The sequence below is a fragment of the Acomys russatus genome, chromosome 32, assembly GCF_903995435.1.
Source record: "Acomys russatus chromosome 32, mAcoRus1.1, whole genome shotgun sequence".
NCBI classification, from domain to species: Eukaryota; Metazoa; Chordata; class Mammalia; order Rodentia; family Muridae; genus Acomys; species Acomys russatus.
Window position 1 is genome coordinate 655875 of NC_067168.1, and position 26720 is coordinate 682594.

General features: G+C 41.9%; 1 protein-coding gene across 6 annotated transcripts in view; it reads right to left on the reverse strand.

The window, feature by feature from the left end:
• Positions 1–25352, reverse strand: part of Tcf12 (transcription factor 12) — a 259675-nt gene extending 234323 nt beyond the window's left edge. The window contains exons 1-3 of one of the 6 annotated variants that reach the window (XM_051140062.1): positions 25094–25352; positions 24296–24392; positions 23242–23314 (exon numbers count right to left, since the gene is read on the reverse strand). In XM_051140062.1, coding sequence (XP_050996019.1) covers positions 23242–23314; positions 24296–24370 — 148 coding nt within the window. In that variant the 5' untranslated portion in view covers positions 24371–24392; positions 25094–25352. Of the gene's footprint in view, positions 1–23241; positions 23315–24295; positions 24393–25093 lie in introns of those variants that run through there. The other 5 variants (XM_051140064.1, XM_051140061.1, XM_051140066.1 and 2 more) reach the window with 5 other exon arrangements.
• Positions 25353–26720: the final 1368 nt, after the last annotated feature.

Below are 26720 nucleotides of genomic sequence, written 5' to 3' on the forward strand. Positions count from 1 at the left end.
GCTTTTTTTTCTTGGTATTTCTGAACTATTCTCTTTAGTATGTTTAGAAAGGTAGATAAATTATCTCCATTCCCAATTAAGCTGCTTTCTTTAAAGGAGGCTATCTAGTAAAAATTAAAGACTACAAGCAACAGCAACAACAACAAAAAGGTAAAATGGGCCTTTTATCTAATATGGGAAAACTTAGAGTAGTGTTTAAACCATGGGGAACAACACTATCAGTAACTAAATCCACTACAAATCTGATGTACACATTCGGTTTCACACCAAAAGTCAAAAAAGAAACTGACACTAAAAGCAGCTAAAATTAACTACTAAAACTGTAGCTCTCAAACTTTTGTTTTTCTGTTTTCTTTTTAGTCATGATCCACCACTGTATATACTTTACACCATCACCCATGATAGAGAAAGTTTACCTGATATTGCCTAAAAATAATTCTCAAAAGAATCATGCCCCTGTCACCTTTATATCTAGCACAAGAAGGAACTTCGCTATTACAAAACATGTGATCAAGACTGACTGCATGAAGCCTACAACTCAATTCTTACAAAACTTTTCCATAAAATGTTTGCTTTTTGGTTTTGTTTTTGTTTGTTTGTTTTTGTATTTCCAGACAGGGTTTCTCTGCATAGCCTTCGCTGTCCTGGGCTCACTTCGTTGACCAGGCTGGCCTCGAACTCACAGCAATCCGCCTGCCCCTGCCTCTGGAGTGACGGTTTCTTATCTTGGTGCTGAAACAGTCAGTGATACTGAAATGATTCAGAAGATCCTTGCCTAAATGCAGCACTTTTAAGGCTAGCAAGATGTCCAAGCAGGAAAAACTACTGACTCCAAGTTAGCTGTTTCAGAGTGCTCTAAAGAGGCTCTCTTTGGGCACGCTAGGACTGGAACTGAGGGTGTTAACCCAGCGGGTGCAGTGCCCGCTGGCAATCCTAGTACAGGAGCAGCACGTCTGAAGCCAGCTTGAGATGCGTGAGACCCGAGATCATAAACTTAGGCTCTTCAGTCTGTTTCTTACGGTTGCAGCGTCCCTGTGGGGAGGCAAAGGTAAGAACGCTTTCCCCTGTAACACTATAGGAGACAGCACACGCGAAGGCAAATGAATAGCAGTGATGAGATGTGGCGAATTTCTACCAGGGCCTGAAAATGGTTGTTATCTCTACTGCTGTCGCTTCTGGCCACGTTTCATTCTATAGGAAACATGGATCCACTTCCCTGACGCACACAAAACTTTGAACTTGGAAGTATTCACTCTGCCATTGGTAATCTGGACACCTCAGGACTCTGGATAGTTTGGTATGTTGTTTGTTTGTTTGTTTGTTGTAATGAATCTTATGCAAAGACTGATATGAAGTTAAGAAATCCTCATATACTAGGCTTTCTTTCTTTTCTTTTTTTAAGGCTTTCTATTCTTGAAGGTATAGAAAGAAGGCCAGGCGGTGGTGGCCCACGCCTTCAATCCCAGCACTAGGGAGGCAGAGGCAGGTGGATCACTTTTAGTTCAAGGTCAGCCTGGTCTACAAAGTGAGTCTAGGACAGTCAAGGCTACACAGAGAAACCCTGTCTTGAAACACCAAAAAAGAAAAAGAAAAAAAAAAAGGAAAGAAAAGAAAAGAAAGTATAGAAAGAAAGGTTCTCCTAGATATTTACTCCAGTGTTTTGGAGTTATGGTGTCTTAGCAGGTCCTGATGGTACCAGGCAAAAATCACAGTTTTAGAAATGTTACCACGGGCTGGAGAGATGGCTCAGCTGTTAAGAGCACCGACTGCTCTTCCAGAGGTCATGAGTTCAATTCCCAGCAACCACATGGTGGCCCACAACCATCTGTGCCCTCCTCTGGCCTACAGATGTACATGTAGGCAGAGCACTGTATACATAATAACAAATAAATCTTTAAAAAAATAAAAAAATAGAAATGTTACCACAAGTTGCAGAATGTGGATTCCTACAGCAAACAGCACTTTTGGACCATGATTACACTGTCACCACAAGAGCACCTCCACATGCATCTCAGGCCTCACCAAATCCTAATGAATGAACTTACCAAATCCTAATGAATGAACTTACTAAACCCCACTGAAATGGTAAGTCATATGAAAACCGTGACATCATCCTAGATCACCTAGTATACAGGTGGTCTCCCTGACCTAGATGAGCCACTCTGTCTCACCGTATCACATCAGTCAGATGTGCAGTCTGTGTGTGTGTGCTCTCAGCACAGGCCCCCAAGAGCACGATTACACTGCAATGTACGACCTAACCAGATGGACGCAGCACCCTTGTTTCATCAGTGCTGCCCACATTCAAGTATCATGATTCCTTTCTTCCTATTACTTACTTTCTTTCAGCTACACTTACCTTTCTAATAACAAGAAAAGTGGATTTCTGGCGTAAGCCAATTTCAGTAATTGGCACCAAATTAACCTCTCCCTGCAAAGCTATTAGGAAAGTGGAAACACCTATCCAATGCCTGCTTTCCAACACTGGAAAACAAACTAAAACTGGAATCTCTAAAAAAGAGAAACAATGTGAACCCTACCATCATTTCATTTCCTGGGTGGAGACAATCTGTAGATCAGTATGCAGGTGGTCTCCCTGACCTGAGGAAACTGGGAGGCAGCCGTAGCTGCAGTGCCTAGGGCACTGGTTGGGAGGAGGGAGCTATTTAGGGACGTTATCTCTAGAGAGCTCCAAGGCTAACCCACACGTGTGTGACTAATGGTAGGTCCTCCAAGAATATAGTGACATTCAACAATCGCAGGCTAAAACAAAAAGGACTGTGAGATGTTTTAAATCTAAAGCAACATACACGTGGAATAATTGCTGAAAAACCAAAGCACTCTATAAAGAATCTAAAGAGCATTAAACCAAGTAACTAATAAGGCTGAACAACTCTAAGCACAGAAGTTACCCTAAACCTGTTGTGCTCAATCTTCCTAAGGCTGCAACACTTTAATACAGCTCCTCATGTTGTGGTGACCCCAACTACAAAATTATTTTCATTGCTACATCATAACTGCAATTTTGCTACTGTTATGAATCATAATATCTATGTTTTCCAATGATTTCAGGCGATACCTATGAAAGGGTCCTTAGACCCTCAAAGGGGGTCATAACCCAGAAGTCGAGAACCACTGCCTAGAACTACCCTGAGAAATGCTTTAAAACAACCATGCAGGAATACAGATGATCTCTTATGACTAAATGCCCCACCAGAACAAAGCTCTAGAGGTTTTTTTTTGTGTTGATGTTGTTTATTTTATGTGCTTTGATGTTTTGCCTGCAAGGATGTCTGTGTGAGAGTGTCAGATCTTGGAGATACAGACAGTTGTGAGTTGCCATGAGGGTGCTGGGAATTGAACCTGTGTCCTCTGAAAGAGCCGTCAAGAGACTTAGCCACTGAGCCATCTCCCTAACCCTGCTCTAGAGCTTTTAACAAAGAACAAAATCTAGACACTCAAGAGTGAGACACTCACAGCAGCGAGAATCTGAAGTCCACCGTCTTTCCTCTTTCTGGGGACAACATCTTGGAGGCGCTCAGAGTGGTTTGTTTTCAGACATACCAGTCCTACGATATAGCCTCCAATAAAAACAGGCTGTCCTTCAGCTTTAATAGAATTTTTTTTTTCCTTTAAACTAAGATAGTTACAGCTCTGAGAGCACCACAATTGCCATTTGACATGAGACCAGGTAGACCTGGAGAGAACCATGACAACTATATGAAGTTATCTAAAATGAAGTGGGGGCAACTGACTCAGCAGTGTCTACAGTGGACCCCTGTGTGCTGGAGGTATCTGTGAAAGGATTAGACAGGCTTCCCTTATCATGGAACAGAAAAGCAGGAAGAAAAGTACACCAGCAGTCTGAAAGCTACACTTTACAATGAAGCAATTTTTTTTTTTTTTTTAGTATTAGAAAAAATCCAAAGGCAGTCACGTACATTAACAGGGAAATGTGACCTATAGCAAGACAAAAACAGAAAACAAACAAACAAAACCTGTCAACAAAAAATAGGCCCAGGCTGGACATGGTGGTGCATGCTTTTAATCCCAGCACTCAGGAGGCAGAGGCAGGTGGATCGTTGTGAGTTTCAGGTCAGCCTGGTCTACAAAGTGAGTACAGGACAGCCAGAGCTACACAGAGAAACCTTGTCTCAAAAACAAAAGCCCAGAATAAAAAGGTGGGATTACTAAACAAAGATTTGAAAACATCTATTACAAACCACTCACTTAAAGAAAAGCAAATGAAAAAATGGGAGGGACTTTAAAATGACCAAAAGAAAATGAGCTTCGAGAAATGAAATAACGTAATCTAAAGATATAAACTTCCTGTATTAGAAAGGTGAGAGGAAATCCCAGCAGCACCTGACACACATGTGAGCTCGACACTCCGGACACAGGAGCAGGGAAATAGCTGCAAGTGTGAGACACTGTTCTATTTGTCCAGGAAGTCTCAGTCCAGAGGTGGTATGAGGAGAAATATATAGTAGGTTAGGCCTGGTGTGGGCTTTTGAAATAAATAATAATAAATCTTTTTTAAAAACGAAACTACAACATTCACCTTGACAGTGAGCGCTTGTCTTAAAATAAATAAAAACAAAAATACACTGTTAGAAAATATTAAAACTGAATTGTAGGACAAAGTATTGAAAAAAGTTTTGTTACCTCAGAACAATTTTCACAGTACTAACCTCTATGTGCTGGCAAAAAGAACAGGGAGTCGGGGCGCTTGAAGACACTTAGACACCTCCCTCCTCCAGAGACGGGGAAGCACGCCTTTCATCCTAGCGCTCAGGAAGCAGAAGCAGGCAGTTCAAAGCCATTCTGGTTCCAGGACAGCCAGGGCTACACAGAGAAACCCAGTTTGGTGGGCGCTGGCGGTAAAATATACCAAAACCAAAATGCTTTCAAATGATTTGAGATATTGTGTAAGTATAAACATCAAATATACACAAGAACATCATAATCAACTTACAGAAAACTAGGAAATCTTTTAGAAGCCATAGGAAGAAAATATGTTCTCATATAGAAGACTTATATATACAAAGAATCACTACTGACTTACTGTGAGAAACAACAGGCTATATATAATACAATGTTTTTAGAAGTCTATAAACTGCTAACAAAGAAAAAAAATCTAGAACTGTAAATACAGCAAAACTACCCTTTAAATGTAAAGGTGAGACTTTTAGACCAACAGAAATAAAGACAAATACTACCTACGTTAAAAGTAAATTACTCAGGTAAGAGGAAAATGAGATGAGGGAAGCATGTATACACACCAGGAATGAGTCATGTTAGAAGTGGAAAGACACAGAGAGCTGTAACTTAACAGCATGGCCGCACAGGCCGTAGCCCAGCATCTGGGAGGCAGCACCAGCCACACAGAAGCTCAAGGCCAACCTTAGCAACAGCAAGATGAGCTTCCAGTCACCCTGGGCTACACGAGACCCGATCCCAAAACAAAGAAAACCACCACAGACAAAACACAATTGCCAATAATGGGAGAAAAACATGACTATGTATCTTAAACCCAATAAAAAGGTAATGCAGCATTATAAATAATTTCCTGATACTAAATGAAAACACTCCCATAGAGGATGGCAGACCACAGAACCAGAGCTGCTGTGTAGCACAGTACTGAGTGCTTACCTAACCAGAGCAGAGGCCTATGTTCTAACCCGAGTACCAAAAAATAGACAATCTGACTAGCTGTAGATAAATGAAGGAAACTGATTAAAATTCCAGTACCTCACGCGGTGACATGTAACACAGAAGGCCTCACTAGTCAGCTGTTATTTAGCTTGTCTGGTCTGACTGCATCTAGAACATGTGCTCATGCAACAGCTCTGGGAGGCGAGGTCTATGGAGAAACGTTCAGGTTGTGAGGATTCCTCCACTCGTGTGAAAAGATTAATGTCTAAAAGGGTTGATGCCGTAAGTCTAACCTCCTGCCCACACTCTCCTTACATCCAGGCACCTGACAATGTAGAAGGAAAGCTCTTGCCATACGCTGGTACACGGACAGCTGACTTCCCAGCCTCCAGAATTATGGGATAAGAAGTTTCTATTCATAGTCTCAGGTATTTAGCTCCAGCAGCAGCAGCAGAGCCATGGGAGAAGAAATTGGTACCTAAGAGCAAAGTGTTTGCAACAATAAACTGAAGATGAGGGGCAGTTTTAGAGCTGGAGATTGCATAAAAGCAAAACAGGTTTTGCAGTGAATACTGAATAAAGCATTGGGAACAGGTGATTCTGGTAAAGAGCTACAAGATGAAGAGGGCAACAGAGAAATGTCTTAGCCTTATTTTGAGATGCCATAAATGGGTGTGATACGAAAGCTGGGAGAAGTGTGGCCATCCTGAAAGGGCTTCTGACTGAAATAAGAAACAAGGCTACCTGGTACAACACCCTCCTCAAGAGAGCCTAAACATGGCCTGGGGCTATAGTGTGTAGAGATATAAGCATCTCAAATACTGGCACCATCCATAGAAAACAGACATGAGTGAGGTGAGCGAGAGTTACTGAAGGACAGGAGGGAGAGGAAGCTCCTATCAGGATGTAAATAAATAAATTGATTGATTGATTGATTGATTGATTGATTAATGAAAAAAGAAAGTAGACTTGCTGGGGACCTTATTTTCCCATGTGTAAAATGCATTCAATTCATACCAATAGCTGCCAAAGTCATTCAATCTTTCTAGCATCAACCTTAAAGTCTTAGTTTAAATTCAGTCTCAAACTATTCAATATCCTGGGATAGATATTCCCCTCTGTCAGCTTGTGAAATCAAAACAACTTGTATGTGTCCAGTATATAATTGTGGAGCAGACACAGGACAGACATTCATGAAGAGATAGGCAAGAAAACAGAAGTATCTGGTCCCAAGTAAGTTTAAAACTCAACAGAGAGAACAGTGTTAAATCATATACTGGGCACACATAACGTAACACTGAATGTATTTTACACATGAGAATAGGAAATGGGTGGACCAGAAGCACTTGCCACTCACCTTCCACCACTTTTGGTAAAGACACAGGAAGGCCTTTGCTATACACTTAACATTGTCGGGCTGGGGAGATGGCTCAGCGGTTAAGAGCACTCACTGGCTGCTCTTCCAGAGGTCCTGAGTTCAATTTCCAGCAACCACATGGTGGCTCACACCCATCTATAATATGACCCAATATCCTCTTCTGGTGTGCATGAAGACACCATACTCACACATAGAACAAATAAACAAATCTTTTAAAAAAGAAAAAGAAAAACTTTGGACTTAATCTTAAAGTAACTAGATAAATTTATGTTTATTATAAACTGGAAAGGACGAATATCAAAGGATAAGCCAGGCGTGGTGGCGTATGCCTTTAATCCCAGCACTCAGGAGGCAGAAGCAAGTAAATCGCTGTGAGTTCGAGGCCAGCCTGGTCTACAAAGGGAACCCAGGACAGCCAAGGCTACACAGGGAAACCCTGTCTCGAAAAACCTTAAAATAAAAAAATCCAGAATATCAAAGGATAGAATCTAGGAATATGAACCTCCCCCCCACAAAAACACCCAGGATTTATGATCAGGCAAGAGCCAAATCCCTTAAAAATGGAGAGAATATTCTGCATTTTGACTCTATGGTCTACCCTCTGAAAGCACTCAAGAAGCTCCTCCTCTGTAGCCATGCTGGGCTCAGCTCATGCATGCAACTTTCACAGGTTGGAATCTCATGCCTGCGGTTTTTCAGTATGATGCTTTGGTAGGGTTCCTGGCTCCACATTTTACTGGGCAATGTCCTAATAGGGATTCTGCAGTGTTCTTACTAACCTTGCTGCAAGTCTCTGCAATCTGATGCTGTCTACAGTATTTGTAAACATTTAAGTGGAGGTGGGACAATAGAATTGACTAATGAGGCCTTTTTGGTGAAACTGAAATACTTATATTTGGAAGAACTGCTAATGTTTTCAGGTTTTGGTTTGGCTTTTTGGCCAGTAAGGACTTCAGTAAGTCCTATGTACTGGAAAATTGTATTGCCTTCTACAATATGCCAAATATTACAAGTAATTGGGGAAACCAAATAACCTACTAAACTCAGTATGGATTCAATATCGCCCTTTATACAGTACTCCTCCTCCTTGGCTGTATCCTGTTAACTGCAGAAGCTAAGCTGCAGAACTACTGTTTCCTAGTAACCAGAGCTATGTATCATCCGCATATGTATGAAAAACTGTAAGAGGCTCAACAAGCAGGAGTCTGTACCCAGGAGAAGAAGGAGTAGAGGAGGAAGAGACAACTTCTGCATCTGCCCTTCCATACCATTAGATTGTTCTAGCACTACTTTAGCACTTTCTCTACAACTGTTAAAAGCGTACAAACATCTTGAAAGGGAGACTGGAGAAATGGCTCACCAGTTACAAGCACTAGGTCTTACGGAGAACCCCAGCTCAGTTGCATCTTTAACTCTGATTCCAGGGTACCAAACACTCTCTTCTGACCTCTTTGGGCACTGTACACATGTATGGTGCACTAATATTCAAGCAAGTAAAATATTTATACATGTAAAATAAAAGAATGTAAAATCTTTTTGTTTTACATCTTGAAAAAAGGAAGTGATAAGAAATATATAAATTAGCAACTTCAGTTTTCAGAACCTAAAGATTCTTTGGTTTTGTCTGAATACTTTAATATTGCTTATTTATACTAAATCAGCTGGGCCATAGTACTCCATTCACTGATTTCTGTGAGTATATTTGAAATATATTATAAACCAAGACAAAAATTTAAAACACAAACGTGTAAAAGGAATATTTGATCTTATATTTTCTACTGTAGCCCCATCTGAAAATTACTTTTAACAGAAATTTCTAAAAGCAGGTACTCTTTAAACATCAATGAATAGTCAACAGAAACAGTTAGATTATTATTAAATGTTAACAAAGCTCCCTTTTCTGAACTTTCTTGCTATTCAGTGAACATCTTCACCAAAAAGTGTCATTTATATTTTTGAAATGTGTTTATAAATGCAGCTTTGTTTCACACCATCCAAAAACACAAAGGCTCCATTTATATCATAAAAATTCCAATTATCTCATCTCAGAGCCACTGAATAAACACAAACCTGCTCTTTTCACAGGGAGCAAATGGGCATTTTTCAGAAACTAAATCGATCAACACTTAGTCTACCAAGGTAGTAGTCTCAGAAATCTGCAGGTTTTACAAGCAAGGGAAGTCACTGGGATTTTTTTTTTTAAATAATAGTATCTACTTTATCAGGTTATGTAGGAAAATATAGTGTTTTAGAGGAAAGCTGTGTGAGCATTGAGATGTGGTAGTGAATATTCTAACAGCTGATAACTCAAATTGAGTAGTCTTAAATCTGTGAATTGCTCCAGCAGAAAACACTGTGAAAGAGAAGACAGAGATGAGACTTTTTATAAACCAAGAAGTCTCCTGATAAACTACTTACCTTTTAGCTGCGGTATGGTGATTTGAATAAAAGTTGGCCCCCTTAGGCTAATGTAGTTGAATACCTGGTCTCCAGTTGGTAGAACTGTTTGAAAAGGACTAGGAGGTGTGGCCTTGCTGAAGCAGCTGTGTCACTGGAGACAGGTTTTGAGGTTTTCCAAAAACCATTCCCAATTAGTTCTTTCTGCCTTGTAGCTTGCAGCTGCTGCTCACAGCCTGTTGCTGCCATGCTCCCTGTTATGGTGAGGGCCAAGGACTCTAACCCTCAGACACTGTAAGCCCCAAGAAAATTATAAATTGCCTAGGTCAGGCTGCCTTATCATAGCAATAGAAAAGTAAAGAATATTTTTCCAATTTATACACCCATTAGTAACATTTTACCTAATTCTTCATTTAAAAAAAAGTAAATAAAGAAAGAAGAAGGGAGGAGGAAAAAGAGGAGAAGGAAATGCTTGCTAAAGGTATGTCCATGTCTACAGTCTCCCAGGAAACTAGGTGTCTATCTCAGTGGTATACATAAGGCCCTAAACTGGAGCACAGTACTGAACAAAATAAAAATATACATGAACATATACAAACAGTATATTTCTATAATCAACAAAACCAGCCTTGTTTCCTTAAAAAAAAAATAATAACCAAAGACACTCAGGATACTAAGTAAAATACCCATTTGCTGGCGCAAATCAAGTAGGGAATAGACTCACAGTTCTATCACCAAGTCTCTGCTCTTCAGAATACTTGCCTACAACTACCATACCGTGAACTATACAACCTCATTTCCAGGCCAATGAGCCCAAACCAACTGGCAAAATCAAAGTTGTTTAGGAAAAAGTCTAACTTTCAAAGTTCTGGCCTGAGCATTTACCAGTTCCAGATGGTAGTAAAATGGTTCCTACGGTTCTCATAAAACTGAGTTCCTATGACCAGTTAAGCCAAGAGCCAAACAAGCTGTTCTCCCCACAGCCTGGCATCACTGAGAACACACGCAGCACACTGTGCAGGGAAGGCGGGGCAAAGCACAGGCGCGTCGCGCGCGCGCGCGCGCGCGCACACACACACACACACACACACACACAATCACCACCACTATCAAAGTGTCACTTCTCATTGCTCTTAGAGCAGAGCGGGCTGTGGTTCTGCAGAGCCAGCTGTATTCATGTTAAAACCTCAATGGCTTTACTGCTTGCCACTTCCTGCTCATCGTTGATGCTTAAATGTGGAGTCCTGAATGGGCTAAGAGCTCTGCAGAAGAAATGAGAGGGTGGGTAGAGCACTCTAATAAACTGGACACACATCAAGTCTCCAGTCAGCTAATCCTCATAAGCTTAGTGCTTTCTCTAAGCCTTACCATGTAGACTATGCTAGGGAAGAAATAAAGCAGACATTAAGGTATTTAATCTCTTTCCAAACTATCACCTATATCCAAACCTAAATCAACTGTTTGTGAACCTTAAAGGGATATTTTGCTGAATCCCAAGTGTAAAACACCACTTTTGTTTTCAAAAAATTTAATCTAAATAATAATGACAACCAGTCACAACAAATGAATAGATAAAGGCAGATGGCAGCGCTGTAAAGTGTGCCTGGGGTGTGTGGAGAGCCCTCACGCAGGCGCGCAGTCCTCAGCTCTGCGCTTCCCTCCCCTGGGCTTCTCCGTGCCATCCACAACAAACCTGCGGAACGTATTACAGTGCAGGAAGTAATGTTCTTTATGGTCTTCACTGAAAATAGGTGTGAATATCCCAATACATAGCAGCTATAAAATGTCCTATTCTTCCAAAACCACAAAGACAACAATAGGGCATAAGTCCCATTTTCCCAGCGATGGTTCAGACTGTAGCTGTTTGCAACTATCATCTTGAAATACTTTTTTAAAAACTTCTAACTACACTGTCTCCTTTTAAATAAAAACAATCTTGAAGCACTTTATTTTGAAGAATATCAACCTAACCCTACATTAGACTCCTTGTTATAACAACAAATTCTGATGATTTCTAGAGACAGTAAGTTTCTCCTTAAGACAAACTATGCAGATTGGTATCAGTGCAGGTGTGACTACCGCTAGTTCATCTGCTGGCTGCTTGAGGGGCAGTCAGAAACCACACCAAACATGCATCACTCTTGATTTCTGCTTCCTCTGTGAAATGAACAGTTACTAACTGCTTAAAAGAATCATGAAGTAGACAAGATACAAGTAAATATTTATGAAGTATTTTTACAACGACTGAGACTGTCCCTCCAGCAGTCACTGGGCAAGCCTAGTTGCTATTACAACTTGTTGAGTGAGTCTCCAGAGTCTAGCTATCCTGATGTCAGTGGAGTCCGCTCTCTGCAGCACTGCTCTAGGCTAGACAGGACAGGCTTAAGTAGTTAAGAAGGCAAGAGAAGCCCTGGCTCACACCCTGCTTTGTGTTCCTACTGTGCAGTTAAAAGCTGAGCTAACTTCATTATCCAATACTGTATCATGGTTCTTCACTGAATTGACATTAGGAACAGGAGAACAAAAAGGTCTGCAAAGTAACTGAAAACACCAGAGCAGGTTCTACAAAAGCACAGCTCACTACACTTTTCATTACACCCACAGGTGTACTAACAGTAATCAGACAAAGCCAATCACGGGCTCTAAGGATCACCCTCAATAAAATCATGACTGTTATTTAATGAAAAAGACTTCAATGAGTATATCATAGGAATAAACACTATGCCACTAATCTGAAAAGCTTTTAAAAATAAAAACAGTATTTATCACAGAGTGACTTTGTCTATCCCCTGTAAGTAAGTATCAGGTCCCCACATTTTCTTCGTGAAGCTGGCTGACACTCGGGAGGATACTCTTCTCTATCTGCCACCAGAAAAGCAGCAAAATGCAGAAGAGCCACAGTAAAGAAGGAGCCCATCTAATGCTGCTTATACAGAGCATGAAAAGGAAGTATTCCGCTCTGAGAGAACACTGAATATTCTCCTGTGTGCGTTAACTGAACAGACAAGTGAGTATTCCTTGGCCCAAAGACAAGACAGTTAGTTTATCACCACAGCAGAATCTAAGTCCCTGAATCAGCCTATTAAAAAAGACACTCAAAGGGCAACACTCAGCCTGAAAACCCTGGAGCCCCAGAATCCGTGTTACAGAGCTAACTTACCACAATTTTTTCTGTATTTAAAGTTCCCAGGCTATACTTTCGGTATAAAGAAATTCTTTTTGTGAGCTTAGAGAAAAAACAAAAAGTTAGGTAGATAGGGATTTTCAGATTTTAGGGAAGAAAAAAACAGTATATAAAAACTATGTTACAAATTGCTCCAACACCTGATAACCATACAAAAGCTGGGGACACAGATGCTATCAATGGCCTCCTTCCTATTAAACCACATATTTGCAAGTCTGCTACATTTGTAGGTAAAAATTTTAGACTTTTCTGGGTTTTAAAATTTAAACTAAAAGACTATGTATCTGTAACTCAGAAGTGGGGTTAAGCAAAACACATTTAACCTGGAATAAAAACAGTCGCTGACACTCAGACATGTGGGAGAGTCTTGAAATGCTCCAAATACCTGCCAAGTTGGAAGGCTTTAATGCATCTAAGTTGTCCATGTGTTCTCACCAAGAGATTCAATATATGAGGTTAGATTGTTTTTGGTGGTGGGGGTGTCCTGTTTACGGGGGGAGGGGCATGCAAACGACCCAGAGCACATGTGGCGGTCAGGAGATGGCTTGTGACAGTCAGTTCTCTCCTCCCACCAGTTAAGTCCCAGGGATCAAACCCAGGTCATCAGTGTTGGCAGTAAGCACCTTTACCAATGACCAATCTTGCCAGCCTCAAGGGATTCAAGATGGAAAAAAACAAAAGACAAAAACATTATCTTAACCTTAATCCCAAACTGGAATCAACACCGCAAACCAGCTTATAAAAACCTAAGGATGGCAAGGGCAACCAGATAAGCACATGAGCCTCTGCCCATATCCTCAGGACAGCTTCACTTGATAGAGCTTCCAAACAAAGCCTCAGAAAAACTTACAACTCAGGAGAACTCGGAATTTTGAAGCCTGCTCCACTAGTGGCTAACTCTGAACCTACATATGGGTTCACCATGTTTCTCCTGGAACTTCAAAGTGAAGCTAGCACAAGCAAACCTCATCTATCTCCAACAACCTCAATACAATATCTGCCTCCAGGACCGACGTGTGATAGCTCTTAACACAATCTGCTGTGTCCCACAAATATTCACAGCTCTGTTTACAGAGTAGAAGAGCCAGTCCCATTGTGTCCAACCTGCACTGTCAGCCACCAATGAAAGGTGTTACAATTGCTAACTATGAAGTGATCCTGCTCACACTAGGTCACCAGAAGCAAGGACACAACTGAACCAAGACTTCTACCTGCTTCCAGGATGATGTTTCATCTGATTACTGCAATACTGAGGGCCTCCCAGTCCCAACTTAACCCTTAACCCCAAAGCAGCAGACGAAAACACATCTTGGACGAACTTTCTCTAGTTTGTTATTCTTTTGGTTTGGCATTCTTTAGACTATGCTGACCTGGATCTCACCATAAGACCCAGGCTCACCTCAAATTCACAATCCTCCAGCATTAGCCTTCTACATGCTGTAATTAAAGATGTAAACCATGTACATTTATCTCCATGCTTAAAAAAGAAATTATGTTGAGATGTGATAGCAAAGTTTAAGAAAAAGAAAAAGTCTGTCCTGTGAGTTATCTCAGATTGTTTATAATATAGTATTATAACATACTATATTACTTTGAAGATTCCATCTCTGACTCATGATCAGCTAGAATAAAGACTGGTAACCAATTCTTAATCTGTTTTCATTTCTGTGTGATCTTTAAGTCTCCAAGCAGCTTTGAAGAGCTTAGATGACTCATCATCATCACCCTAAGACTACAATTTCAACATGCAACATGTAACAGCACATTTTAAACATAGAAAAAAAAGTAAGGTATTTTTATAAAAATATTTTTATTCCTATTTCAAAGTATATTTAAAAATTATTGGATGGGAGGCTTTTGAGGTACACTGTGTGAAAACTGTTTTTACATATGCAATTGTTGACTGTTAACCCGAAAGAAAGCTGAGTATTAGCTGGATCTTGGTATTGTTTTTCTTATGGACCATCACTGGCCTCATATCTTGTAAACATTCCTCCTCCTCATTCACCTATTGGCTAAAATAAAGAGCTGACAACCAATCGCTAGGCAGGAAGTATAGGGCAGAATTTCCACACAGAGCAAGGGTGCCTAGAAGAATAAAATAGAAGCAGGAGATTCGGCAGCAAGACTTAGAGGTGCACAGACAATGCACCAGGGCTGAGACAGAGGTGAAGAATTAGCCACATGGTGGGTCGTGGCCTGAAACAGGCAGGTTAAATTAGATAACCTGGCTGAGAGTCTGCCCAGCAATAGGCCTAAGCTTTAAACATTAATAAAAGTCTCATGTAATTATTTATACCACTAGCAGGTCGGAGAAGTCCCACTACAGGGGGCTAGAGAGATGGCTCAGTGGTTAAAAGAACTGGCTGTTTTTACAAAGGACTCAGGTTCAAACTCCCAGCACCCACACAGTGGCTCACAACTATCTATAACTTTAGTTCTGGGGACCAATGTCCTTTTCTGGCCTCCGTGGGCACCAGGCATGCTCAAGCAAGCAAAATATCCATACATATAAAGTAAAAATAATATTTTTTTAATTATAAGATAACCTGACTGGAAACAGAGAACAAGTTCAAATAGCAGCCACATTTATCAACCCTAAGCTTTCGCTTATGAACTAACAGTTTTCTACCTACAAAGCTACTCTTGCTTGAAACACTGTCTTCTGTAAGAACAAAAAAAAGGTCAGGAGCAGTGTCACACACTCAGGAAGGCAGGGACAGGTGGACCTCTGGGTGTTGGAGGCCAGCCTGGTCTACAAGTGAGTCCAGGAAAGCCAAGGCTACACAGAGAAATGCTGTCCCCCGCCCCCCCAAAAAAGGAGAAAAAGAAAAGGAAGGAAGGAAGGAAGGAAGGAGAAAAAAGAACAAGAGAACAAGAAAAGGACAGCTGAGGAGTGTGCTCCACCATGGGCCTGGCTGAGGGCAGCAGTGACCATCCCTGGCCCTATCTCCAAACAGAGAGAAGAGCATGTAGTGATGTGCCAAGCACGGTAACCTTCAGAGCCTCAGTTTACTCAGACTAATAAGCACACACTTGTTCTTACAACAAGCATGCTTGCACTAGGCACTGAGAAGTAAAGCACATGAAATTTGGATAAGACTGCCTCTGCTAACTTGCAGTGCACTCCTTATTCTCTCTCCACCACTGAGCAGAGTGGCGGAGCTCTAACCCGTGGTTCTCAACCTCCCTAACGCGGCAACACATCAATAGTTAGTTCCCCGTGTTGTGGTGTTCCAGCCCAGAATTATCTTATTGCTACTTCAAGACTGTAACTTTGCTACTGTTATTAGCCATAACGTCAGTATCCATGTTTCCGATGGTCTTAGGTGACCCCTGTGAAAGGGTCATTAGATCCCAAAGGGATTAGAACCCATGGGTTAAGAACCACTGCTCTGGGGGAGAAAGGGGTGGAGTGGGGCACAGAGGCAGGTGGTTGGTGGATCGCTGTGAGTTCCAAGCAGCATGGTCTACAAAGTGAGTTCAGGACAGCCAGGGCTACATAGAAGCCCTGTCTCAAAAAAACAAAAAAAGAACCACTGCTCTAACCCAACACCTTCTGCAGGCTCTCCAGCCTGTCTCCCAGCCAGATTATACTCTCAGGCTATATAATTTTTATTCCACTAAGAATTTCAAGAAGGTAGAGGAAATATGGAGAAAACACTACCTACATCTAAGGAATGGTAATACCTAAGCATAGAAGGCTTGCAAAAAGTATATCCCTTCCATTCACCATCCTGCACCCTACAGCACCCCATCTACAAAATAACAGCATTAAGAAGAAACCATCTAAAGAGAAAGCAGGAAACAGGAGTTAAATTCCTTAGTAACCAGATGATCTTCCAAAGCTACTCTCAAGTTTTCTTACATCTTATACATGTAACATGTAAAAACACATCTAAATTTATGACATCAAAAAAGCAGCCTCATAGGTTGCCCTCATAAGGCATTTACTCAACTGTGAACTACATAGCACAATACCTACCATATCATAACAATTTAATAAATGCTGGCTATAATACTAATTATAATTATTAGTATTATTGTTAATGTTACCCATAAATCCTAGTTAAGAAGAAACTGCATCACTGAATGGTACATTATGCCTGTAATGCCAGCTTTTTGGAGGCTTGAGGCAGGAGGGCCACCGTAAGTTCAAGTCTGCTATGTACTGACTACACAGTGAGTTCTAGTTCAGCATGAGTTACAAAGTGAGACTCACTTTAAAGGAAAAAGGGGAAGGATTTCACAGTGGTAATACTAATCATTTGAGCTACCTTTGTGATATGTAAAATACACAATAAATAGCTTCATCTGATTCTCACTAGGGTTCTGAAAATAGGTATTATCTACTTAACACAAATAACAAAAGTATGCTCAGGGGACTTAGATGATGTGCTCAGGGCTGCACTGCTAATGCACGGAAAGCACTGGCTCCAGCCCAAGTGCATGGCTCTCAGGGTCAACCCCACCCACTACACGCCTCTGCCCCTCTCCTGAAAAGCCATAATCCAAGGACTTCCTCACTAGCCAGTTGGTTCCTCTCCATCTCAATAAGCACAGGTCAAGGACTGCACGGAGCTCTCTCCAGTCTGAACTGCAGAAACCCTTCCTCTCTACCACCCATCACATCTGTGCTTTTACCTTGATAATCAACAAAGTCAGATTATAAACGTCTAAACCCACCACTGGCATCAATCCTTAGTCTCATCGTTTATCTCACTGAGGTTCATTTCCCTACAGAATTCATTAACTCCTTAATTATAACTTACAGGTACAAAATAAGACCTTATCTCCTACCAAACAATCAAAAGAACTGTATGTGGGTAAACACACATATGTATAAGAAAAAACTTCATTATCTCGTTAGTTATCCTATCAAAAGGAAATTAATAAAATCCCTACATTTAAGCAGCAAGAAAACCGAAGCATTGCTGCATCTACTCCACGCAAAAGACGCCACTATTTTAAATCAAGTGGACAGACCATATAACAAGAAAAAATGTTTATGACAGAACACGGAGTGAACTTTTTAGGGGTGGGTATACACTGGGCCTGCCATTAAGATTTCACCTTGGCAAATACAAATACAGCACTTCCTGCGGGGGGTCGGGGGGAGACTAAAGGAAATAAATCAAAACCTAACAGTTTCCTCTGCATGGTGAAGTAAGGGTGGTGATTTTTTTTTCCTTTTCTCCAATTTTCTTGACAGTTGACAACTATGCATTAATTTTATAGGCAGATGTAAGGGTGAGTTGTGAACACTTTTACACATTTCCCAGCACTTTTCCCTCAAAGTTCTCCAAATTAGCCATAAGAGTTTCCAGTCATTTGAATCTGCATATGTCTTTTGCTATTGGGGTGTGCATGTTCCTGGCTTTTCATTTGGTTTTGTTTTTTTTACAACATGAGGAATCAAATTAATGGTTTATCATGTTAACTAACTGTTCTGCCACTAAACTATGCCCCTACACCCTCAAACAGGCTTTGTCCATTTTTTTTCTTTTCTTTTCTTTCTTTCTTTTTTTTTTTTTTTTTTTTTTTTTTTTTTGGTTTTTCAAGACGGGATTTCTCTATATAGCCTTGGCTGTCCTGGACTCATATTGTAAACCAGGCTGGCCTTGAACTCACAGTGATCCACCTGCTTCTGCCTCCCAAGTGCTGAGATTAAAGGCATGTGCCACCACACCCGCAAGGTTGTGTCAAATTTAAGACTCAAAGCAATTCATGTTCATTATTTTCAGAACCACTACCCTCCTATCAAGCCGAACTGTCACACTGAGTTGTCTCTTACCCACAGAACTCTGACTCCTTGAATTCTGTGAATCCTTTACTCCCAGAATGGTTTTTTCTATCTAGTTCACATACATACACATATACACACACACACACACACACACACACAGACTCTCCCTGTCTAGTTCACATACACACACACTCACACACACAGACTAAATCCAAGCCTTTGTAATATAATCTCTAGATCAGTACAACCTCCTTACCCTAGTGCCTTCCTAACAACTCTGCCACAATGTGCTGTATACCAAGGGCTGTTCTTGGGGCTTTCATTTATTAGCCCCTCTGACCCTCATAACAAACTTACAAGTAGCTATTACCTAACAGATTAACAACAGTAGCCCACAGGGGTTAGCTAATTCACCCATGACTACCAAGCTAGTAAGTGATAATGCCTGAAAGTTGACCCCAACTAACTCAGCTCCAGATAACAGTCTTATATATGAATTCTAGAATGTAATTAGTTAAAGCCAACTTCTCTTTTCTCAAATTGTACAGGCCCTTTGGGCACAACAAATGACCACTTTATACTATCCCCACTACTGGAAGGTGAGTTTTCCTCCTCCCTGAATCGTCTTGCATATTGCCTTTACAAGTCAACACTAACTCACTCTACAGCACAACCCTCCTATGGACTCAACATAAGTTCCATTACACTTCTTGATATTATATGTGTGTCAAAGTTTACCTTACAGTTTTATACTGTATCATAAACAGTGACATGTCTGCACATGCAGCCTATGACTTTCTCTAGTTCCCATCTTCCCAAATCCTAGCACAAGACCAGGCTGAGTAAAGTAGTGAGTAACCCTTGACTATCTGACTGACAATGAGACTGCATATGGCTCAACTATTTTAACCACACAGCATACCATTCACTAGTCCTTAAACAGCAACACATTAGATTTGTAATTTCGAAATTCCCAACTAAAAGTTGCATTCAGGTGACAGCCAAAAGCAATCTTATAACCATTTGGGGTGTTGTTGTTGTTGTTTCTGCTGTTCTGTCTTTGGTTTAACGTAGCTTACTTCTGCAATGTCTTATTGCCTTCTTTGGTTCCCACCTAACAGCACCCACGTAAGCACCTCCTCTAACCTCACTCTCTTCAACAACATAAAGCAGGCAATGAAGGCCAAAAACGATGACCAATAGTTCGAGAACAGAAAAGCCTATCTGGCTTTAATAGCTGTATACTCTCTATGTCTTGTTAAATTAAAATGTAGGAACAACTGTGATTATAATTAAGGTTGAATGTTTTTATTTTCCTATCCAAAAGAACCAGAGAAGACAACACACCAAAAGACAATTAAAAGACAGAAATATAATTCTATATTTAAGCTGTTGATGAAAAGACAAAAATAATCAATTCCAAGCACATTTCACTAAGAATAACAAGTCTCTAACACTGTGATTTGATGAAAAGGTGCTGCAGAAACTGTTCTCAGGAGCACACAGAGCTCACAGCTACAATCTTGTGTCTCATTTTTCTGTTTTCCAAGTTTGTACTTTCATTTACAATTTTTTCCTGAAAGACTTCTTTGCCAGTTATCTTTTTTTTTTTTTTACCTTAGTATAAGCCATTTTAACTTAAAATATTCCATGCACCCCATACACCTGCTGACTCCACAGTTAGTACTCATCAGTACACCTTACCTAAGCCTTATCATATATTATTAAAACTTAGTTATTCTAAATCTCAACATTAACTGATATACACTGAGACCACACCCCACTCACTCATAACCTGAAAAAACCTTAGTCCCCTTTTTATTTAAAACTCACCATTGCTGTTTGTAATACAGTTCAATTTCAAACCACACCAGTAAAACCTAGGTTTTCTGTCTTTTCTTTTTCACGAGTTGTATTCAAATTTCACTATAGTAATATGAAATGCTACAAGACGGGTCTGCATTTAATAATCTTACCACATTTAATGTTATGGATTTTTTAATTACTAGAAAAGTGTATGCAATTATGAAGGGCAGTAGGAGCATCTTTACCACTACCAATACCCTATGTGTAACACTGTACTCACGTTAGCAAGACATTATTACCACTGACGGGAAACGGAGCAAAGAACACTGGATCTGTGAATACTTTCCTTTTGCTGTTGTTTTGGCTGTTTGTGTTTTGTTTTGTTTTGACAGTCTCATACAGCCAAAACTGGCCTCATGCTATGCACCCAAAGATGACCTCCAATTCTTATTCCTCCTGCCTCTGCCTCCTAAGAACTAAGATTACAAGTGTGAGCCACTACACTCAAATGTATATATGATTTCCTGTAACTATGTATGAATCTGTGGTGCCCTACCTTTCAATTCCAAAGAAACACTTATCACACAGTCACTACAAAACACACCAAACACAGCCTATCACACCAAGTGGACCAATTTACAGTCTAACTATATAATGCAAAGAAAATAGCATCTTGATGAAGAAATGACATTGTATAGATTTAAGTAATAAATACACATTCATGTTTTCCATGATTTGCTACTTCCAACTACTATGCAAGTTGTTGCTTTGCTTCAGAAACAAGATAAAGGAACATCTCATTCTATAGAATATATTGGGTCCTTTCAGGTAAAAGGAAAATACAAAAGAATTGTACATTACTTGGATTGTATTTCAATAATAATCAAATACAAAATTAAGGAATCCTCTGGAGGAACAAATAATGAAGAGGATGTAATACTGAACATTATAAACTGCAGCTCTCAGAAAAGATGAGTGTCACAAATGTCACTAAAAAGAAAGAAACAAACAAACAAAACCTCCAGTCTTTATAAGCAGCTCTTCAAAAGAACTATGAGATCCTCACATCCTATATATTGCATATCAATAGAAACTAGGGCGCATTATAAATATCCTTTGAAATCCGCATAAGGTTAATCAAACATGTTAGATACATGCACAGCACATATATGGAACACTGCTGTGCCAATTTCTTTTAAACATTCACTGTGAGGTGAGAAAGGTTAGAGAGAAGCTGTACCTAGCAGGTATTCTGTTGTAAATAACCTCGTGCAATTTTCTCATCTCAAAATATAAATTTTCTTACTAACTACTGAATGCCATAGCTTTTACTTATAATTCTTTTAGAACAAACCCCATAGCTAAATATTGCTATGTCCATAAAATATATATTTAAGTCCAAAAAACATCTTAATCCAGAGAAGTGTGACTTCTAGCTCAAATATTTGTGTAACACAGTCTTGCAGTGTTGGCAATGCCACTGACATGCCCGCAATCCACCAGATGATTTCATATCAGAAGTTGTTCTCAATTTTTAAAAATAAATAAAATTACACTCATAACAAGTTTCTAATGCTCTTGTCCTAATTAATGGCCAGGTAAATATGTTTTCCACAACTTGAGTTGAAGCTCACAGTGTAAAATAGCAATCAGGACTCACAGAACACGCCAGTCACCTATCATGTCTTACAAAAAGCAAATCTGAAAGTTCATAACAATGAACTCCTAGTTGTAAAAATTAAGATGTCCTCTAAACAGTACAAGAGGCCTAGTATACAGCCACTTCTCTATGAATAATTTTATTCCACTATTCCAAAAAGCAGATTTGCTCCAGTGATTACTAGCAAAAGACAAAGAGGTGGGAGAGGAGTAGGAAGCTGACTGACACTTCTTTCTTATCTTTGTAATCAAGAATACCAGCAGTCTTTAGGTTAGATGAAACCCAAAGGTGCTTCTATCTTCCTATTTGGCATTTAGATGGCAGGCACCCTACAGCTTCCTCACACGCTGTAACGTCATCACTAAAGATGAATTCGGCCGGCCTAATGTGTGATCTTAAAAATGAAGTAGAAATAGAATAAAATATTAAATGGGTTACAAAATTACCCTAATTTCCAGGCACTGTGCTGCCACAGCGCGCTGGAAACCAGCTATGATTTTACAAGGGTAAACAGAAGAGAGTGCCTAGGCTCCTTCTGTCAGGAGACACTAACAGCCGGCTTTCTCAGGGTGATGTGCTCATTGCCTTTCTCCCCAGCTCTATGGACACTGAACGATAAATTGAAATGAAACATAAAAATTACAGCTTCTGTACACTAGAATATAGCTTGCTCTGAAATACTTTAAATTTTAAGTTTTTTTAAAGTTGGGGTAGTGTTTAGAATTTGACAAACATAGGATACCAAAAGCAAACAAGTTTAAGATTAATAATATTGGCTTAGGAATATAACTTTTTTTTTAAAAATCCTAACATAATTTGATTACAGGACAAAAATTTGGTCATCTAACAGATTTAAAATAAATCTAATTAATTTTCTTACAGAAAATTAACATTTTAAGTCAATATCCACAAAACTACTGATTTCCTACAAGTTTCTAATGTAAGAGCCATTTTTAAAAATAAGTACAACTTAAAAATTATTGTTTGACTCAATTCTACTTTTATGCACACAGATTCAGCAATACTTTTATCCATTTTAGACCCTGGGACTTAATAGCACTAATGAGCTGAAAATATATTTAACATCCACATACATAGGAAGAACACCCGTGAGCCACAGAGCCCCTTCTTCGGGCACTCTCTAAATACAGTCATGACACAATCCATCATGTTCAAGGCAATTTTCAGTCTTAACATTCACAAGAAGAGCAGCTTTAAGTCCATTGTTGAAAATCCTTTAAAACTTATCAAGGAATCTTGAGGACAATTCTCCAAGTTTGAGGCCCTTTTAGTTTATGACTTTAACATGGCACAGCTAAGAATAGTGTGGCAGACACTAAAATGCTTTAGGTTTCTCCACTAAACTGTATCAGAGCCCCAAAATACAAATTCTTGACTTTTGAACATCGTCTTACCTGACCCGCTGAACTGACTGCTCCCCAGTGTCGTTGGTCTCGTTTTCCCACTATTAACAGGTGGAGAAAACATCTGCAAAATAACCCAAATGTACCTATTAATCTTAAAACCCTTCTATACTCCTTGCAAAGAAATGTTCACCAAGTGTCACCAATGAGTTTCCTAATTTTCATAGGGAATTTGACATAAAAAATGGAAGGATGGCAATGGAAGACCAAGGATGGCAATAACGAGTGATATTATTTACTAATCCTGTTTGGGAGAGCTGGTGACACTTGCTATGAAAACCCAGCCAGAGGCAAGATTTCAAGACAATTAACTTTAAACAGTAAATTTTTACCCACGATCTTCACTTTGGCCCTAAGTGATTCTCATTACATTAACATTACTTAATAAGCACTTGCAATCAGAATCATGTCCGATGAAATTACCACATACAGGAAAGATAATAACAGTTCTAATACAGCAGGTATTGGCCCTGCCTTCTAGCAGCAGTTAACGCTGAAATTCAACCCATTAGTAAGAAATAAGGGCACCGGGCTCTGTGGCTTCACCTTTTATTTTTAAATCGTTTTCCACACTATATACGCATACTGCATATGTACATTTAAAGTACTCAGCCCAGAAGGCTGGGAATTCTAACGCTGCCTTGGCTTTTTTGAAGCTGACATCTTTCAGGTACCACAAGCCACATTAAGTCCTAATGAGAAGTGTTCAAGAAAGAAAAAGCTAACCTTTCTTTGATATAAAGTCTAAAATCCCTAATAATCATCACGGCTAGGGGGTGACTCAACCAAAGCTCATGATTACATTGTTCTTTCAACTGGTTAAATCAAATGACCCCTCTGGCATTAAAGTTTGAAATCTCCAAGTCTAGACATTACATCAAAGTTCAGGTGTCCAACTTGGGGGAGCTGGACTCCAGCCCTGAGAACTAGCGCTGAAAAGCAGATGGAGTTGGCCGCTGCCACGTCGCTTTTCCCCTTTTCTCCCTCGCTTGCTATCTCGGGAAACCTCAGCAGAACCCCAAGATGCGGACGAAAGCTCTCATACCGCACTGAAGTCCAGCAGGTCGCTCAGCTCCTTGTCGGTCCCTATCGCGGCCATGCGCTGCTGCTGGGGATTCATCTTCAGCCACTTCTAGCAGGTCCTACGACAGAGGAGACGAGCTGAGCCGCGGGGACCCGGAGGCCCGACGTGAGACGGAGAACGGCAGCGCTCCGGGTGGGGGGCGCCGGGCGGACCCCCACGCATCCCCACCGAGGGAAGGGCAGAGGCTGGCGAGCCAGGCGCCGCTCCGGTGCGGGAACCCACGCGCGGCTCGGCGGCTCCCGCAAGTTTCCGAGGTGGCTCGGCTTCGGGGGTTCCCCCCCCCCCACCGGGGCGGAGTGCGGAGCGAGCCCGCGCCCAGCGAGAGAGCAGGAAAGCGGCAGCGACCCGGAGACCAAGTGACTCACTCGCTCGGCAACAATAGAGCTGACAAGTTGCGGGGAGCGCGCCGCTCGCAGGCCCGCTTCTGCGGCCCGGACGTCCCCAGCGGGGGTCCCCGGGTTGGCTGAGAGCGCCCCACGCGCGTCCGCGCACGGCAAACTCCCGCCTCCGCCTCCTCCTCCTCCTCCCACTTGGGCCGCCCTGCCCGGGACTCGCGGAACAATGAGGCGGGCTCGGCGGCTCCCGGGCCCCGAGCGCCGAGCCCCAAGCGCCGCGCAGGCCGAGCGCCGCTGCCCGGGCCTGGACCCCGCGGCTCGCGCCTCCGCCCCGCCGCGCGCCGCAACTTGGACGCGGCCCCGGGGCTCCGCGCCCTACAAAGGGACCCGAGTTCCGCGCGTCCAGCCCGCCGCCCGCGGTTACCTGCCGCCCGGGCTCCGCATCCAACCTCCCCGATTAAAGTTCACTTTGGCCGGGAGCGCGGGCTCGGGCTTCCCCTCTCGCGCCGCCGGCGGCTCGGCTGCCTCCTCCGGCCCGCGCGAGCGCTTGTGTCCGCGCGGCTCGGGCGGCTCTCGGGCTTGGCCGCCCGTGGCTCCCCGGGCGGGCTGGCGGTCCCCCCGATAGAACTTGTGGGTCTCCTCAGGCGGACATTTTTTTTTCCGCTGAGACGGCCTCAGCACCGAGCTCCGCTCGCCTCCGGATCCCTCCGCGCCTCCAGCGCGTCGGCTTAACCCCTCGCTGCCCGGCGCGCTCCCGCCTCCCGCGCCGAGGAAGTGGGACCGCGGAGGGGGCGGGGAGGCGCGGGGCGGGGCGGAGCGGAGCGGCGGACGGACAAAGCCCGCAGCCGGCGGCGGGCGTCTCCTCAGGCTCGCGGCGCCCCGAAGTGCGGCGACGGGGACGCAGCTGGGCAGCATCTGGATTCGCCACCCGCAGCCATTCCCGAGCTCCGCCACGCCGGACGACGCGGGAGGCAGGCGAGGCCGGCTGTGAAGCCGCAGCTGTGGTGGGCGGACAGGGACCGAGTTCTGGGAAAGCGTTGCGCCCGGGCCCGTGGGGTAACCAGACGCAGCCCCAGGAAGTTAAGTCTTGATGAGCAAGTTCCCAACTTGGCCTGAAGAAGCCCCACAGAAGAAAGGAAAGACGCAGCTTTGGGAGTGAGGTTTTCTTGAGGGGAACCTAGGGTTTTCATTTGTGTTAGGGTCAGCGAGCACAGAGAGGACCAGCCAGGCCCAAGCAGAAGAAATTTGGAAGACAAGCACCCAAAGGAACAAAAGGAAAAGAGAGGCCAACTCTTGAGGATCCTGACTGTAAGAAGGAGCCATTGTCCTCTGAACTTAATGAAAAGAAGTGTGACATTACTGTACTTAACACAACCAGAGAAGGAGACTGGAGTTTAGATGAAGGACTTGCATCTAGATTTCATTCCAGAACTGTTGGTAGCCTACCCTCCCCACCACCACCAGATCCACCCCCTTGGGCCCTACATGCACTGGCAACTTTGTGGAGTGTGTGCTCTCATCTTAAAGTTGCGTAATTTCACCTAAAAAATCAGCACATTCCCTTTTCCTGCTACAATAACTGGTTGGTTTATTAGAATAAAAAGAGGCAATTCGCTGAGGTCTTTGAGAATTTGTTTTTTGCATATGCTCAAAACAAATAAAAACAATCTTCTACATGCAAGGTCTAGCCAGAGTAAATGAAACAGACAAGAAGAAAGCCTTTCCAAGGAGAGATCTGATCTTCGATTATGTTTCCAATCTAAAATAGTTCTGAGCCGGGATTATCATTATGTGAACAGGGTTTGGGTATCTTTTTTGTAATTTGGTGTATGCAAAATGAGACAAGCAGCAATCACAAATGCACGTGCCCACAAAACAAAGACTTAACCATCAAATAGGAAGTATGATTAGGTAACTTGTAAAGCCATATTTCTGTGGTAAGATTTGACTAGTAAAACTGGAGAGAAAAAAAATCTTGAGGGAAGGGATGGCATGGAAGCATGTGAGATGTATGCTGTTTCTGAGGGGAAAGGAAAGCCAGCTTACACTTC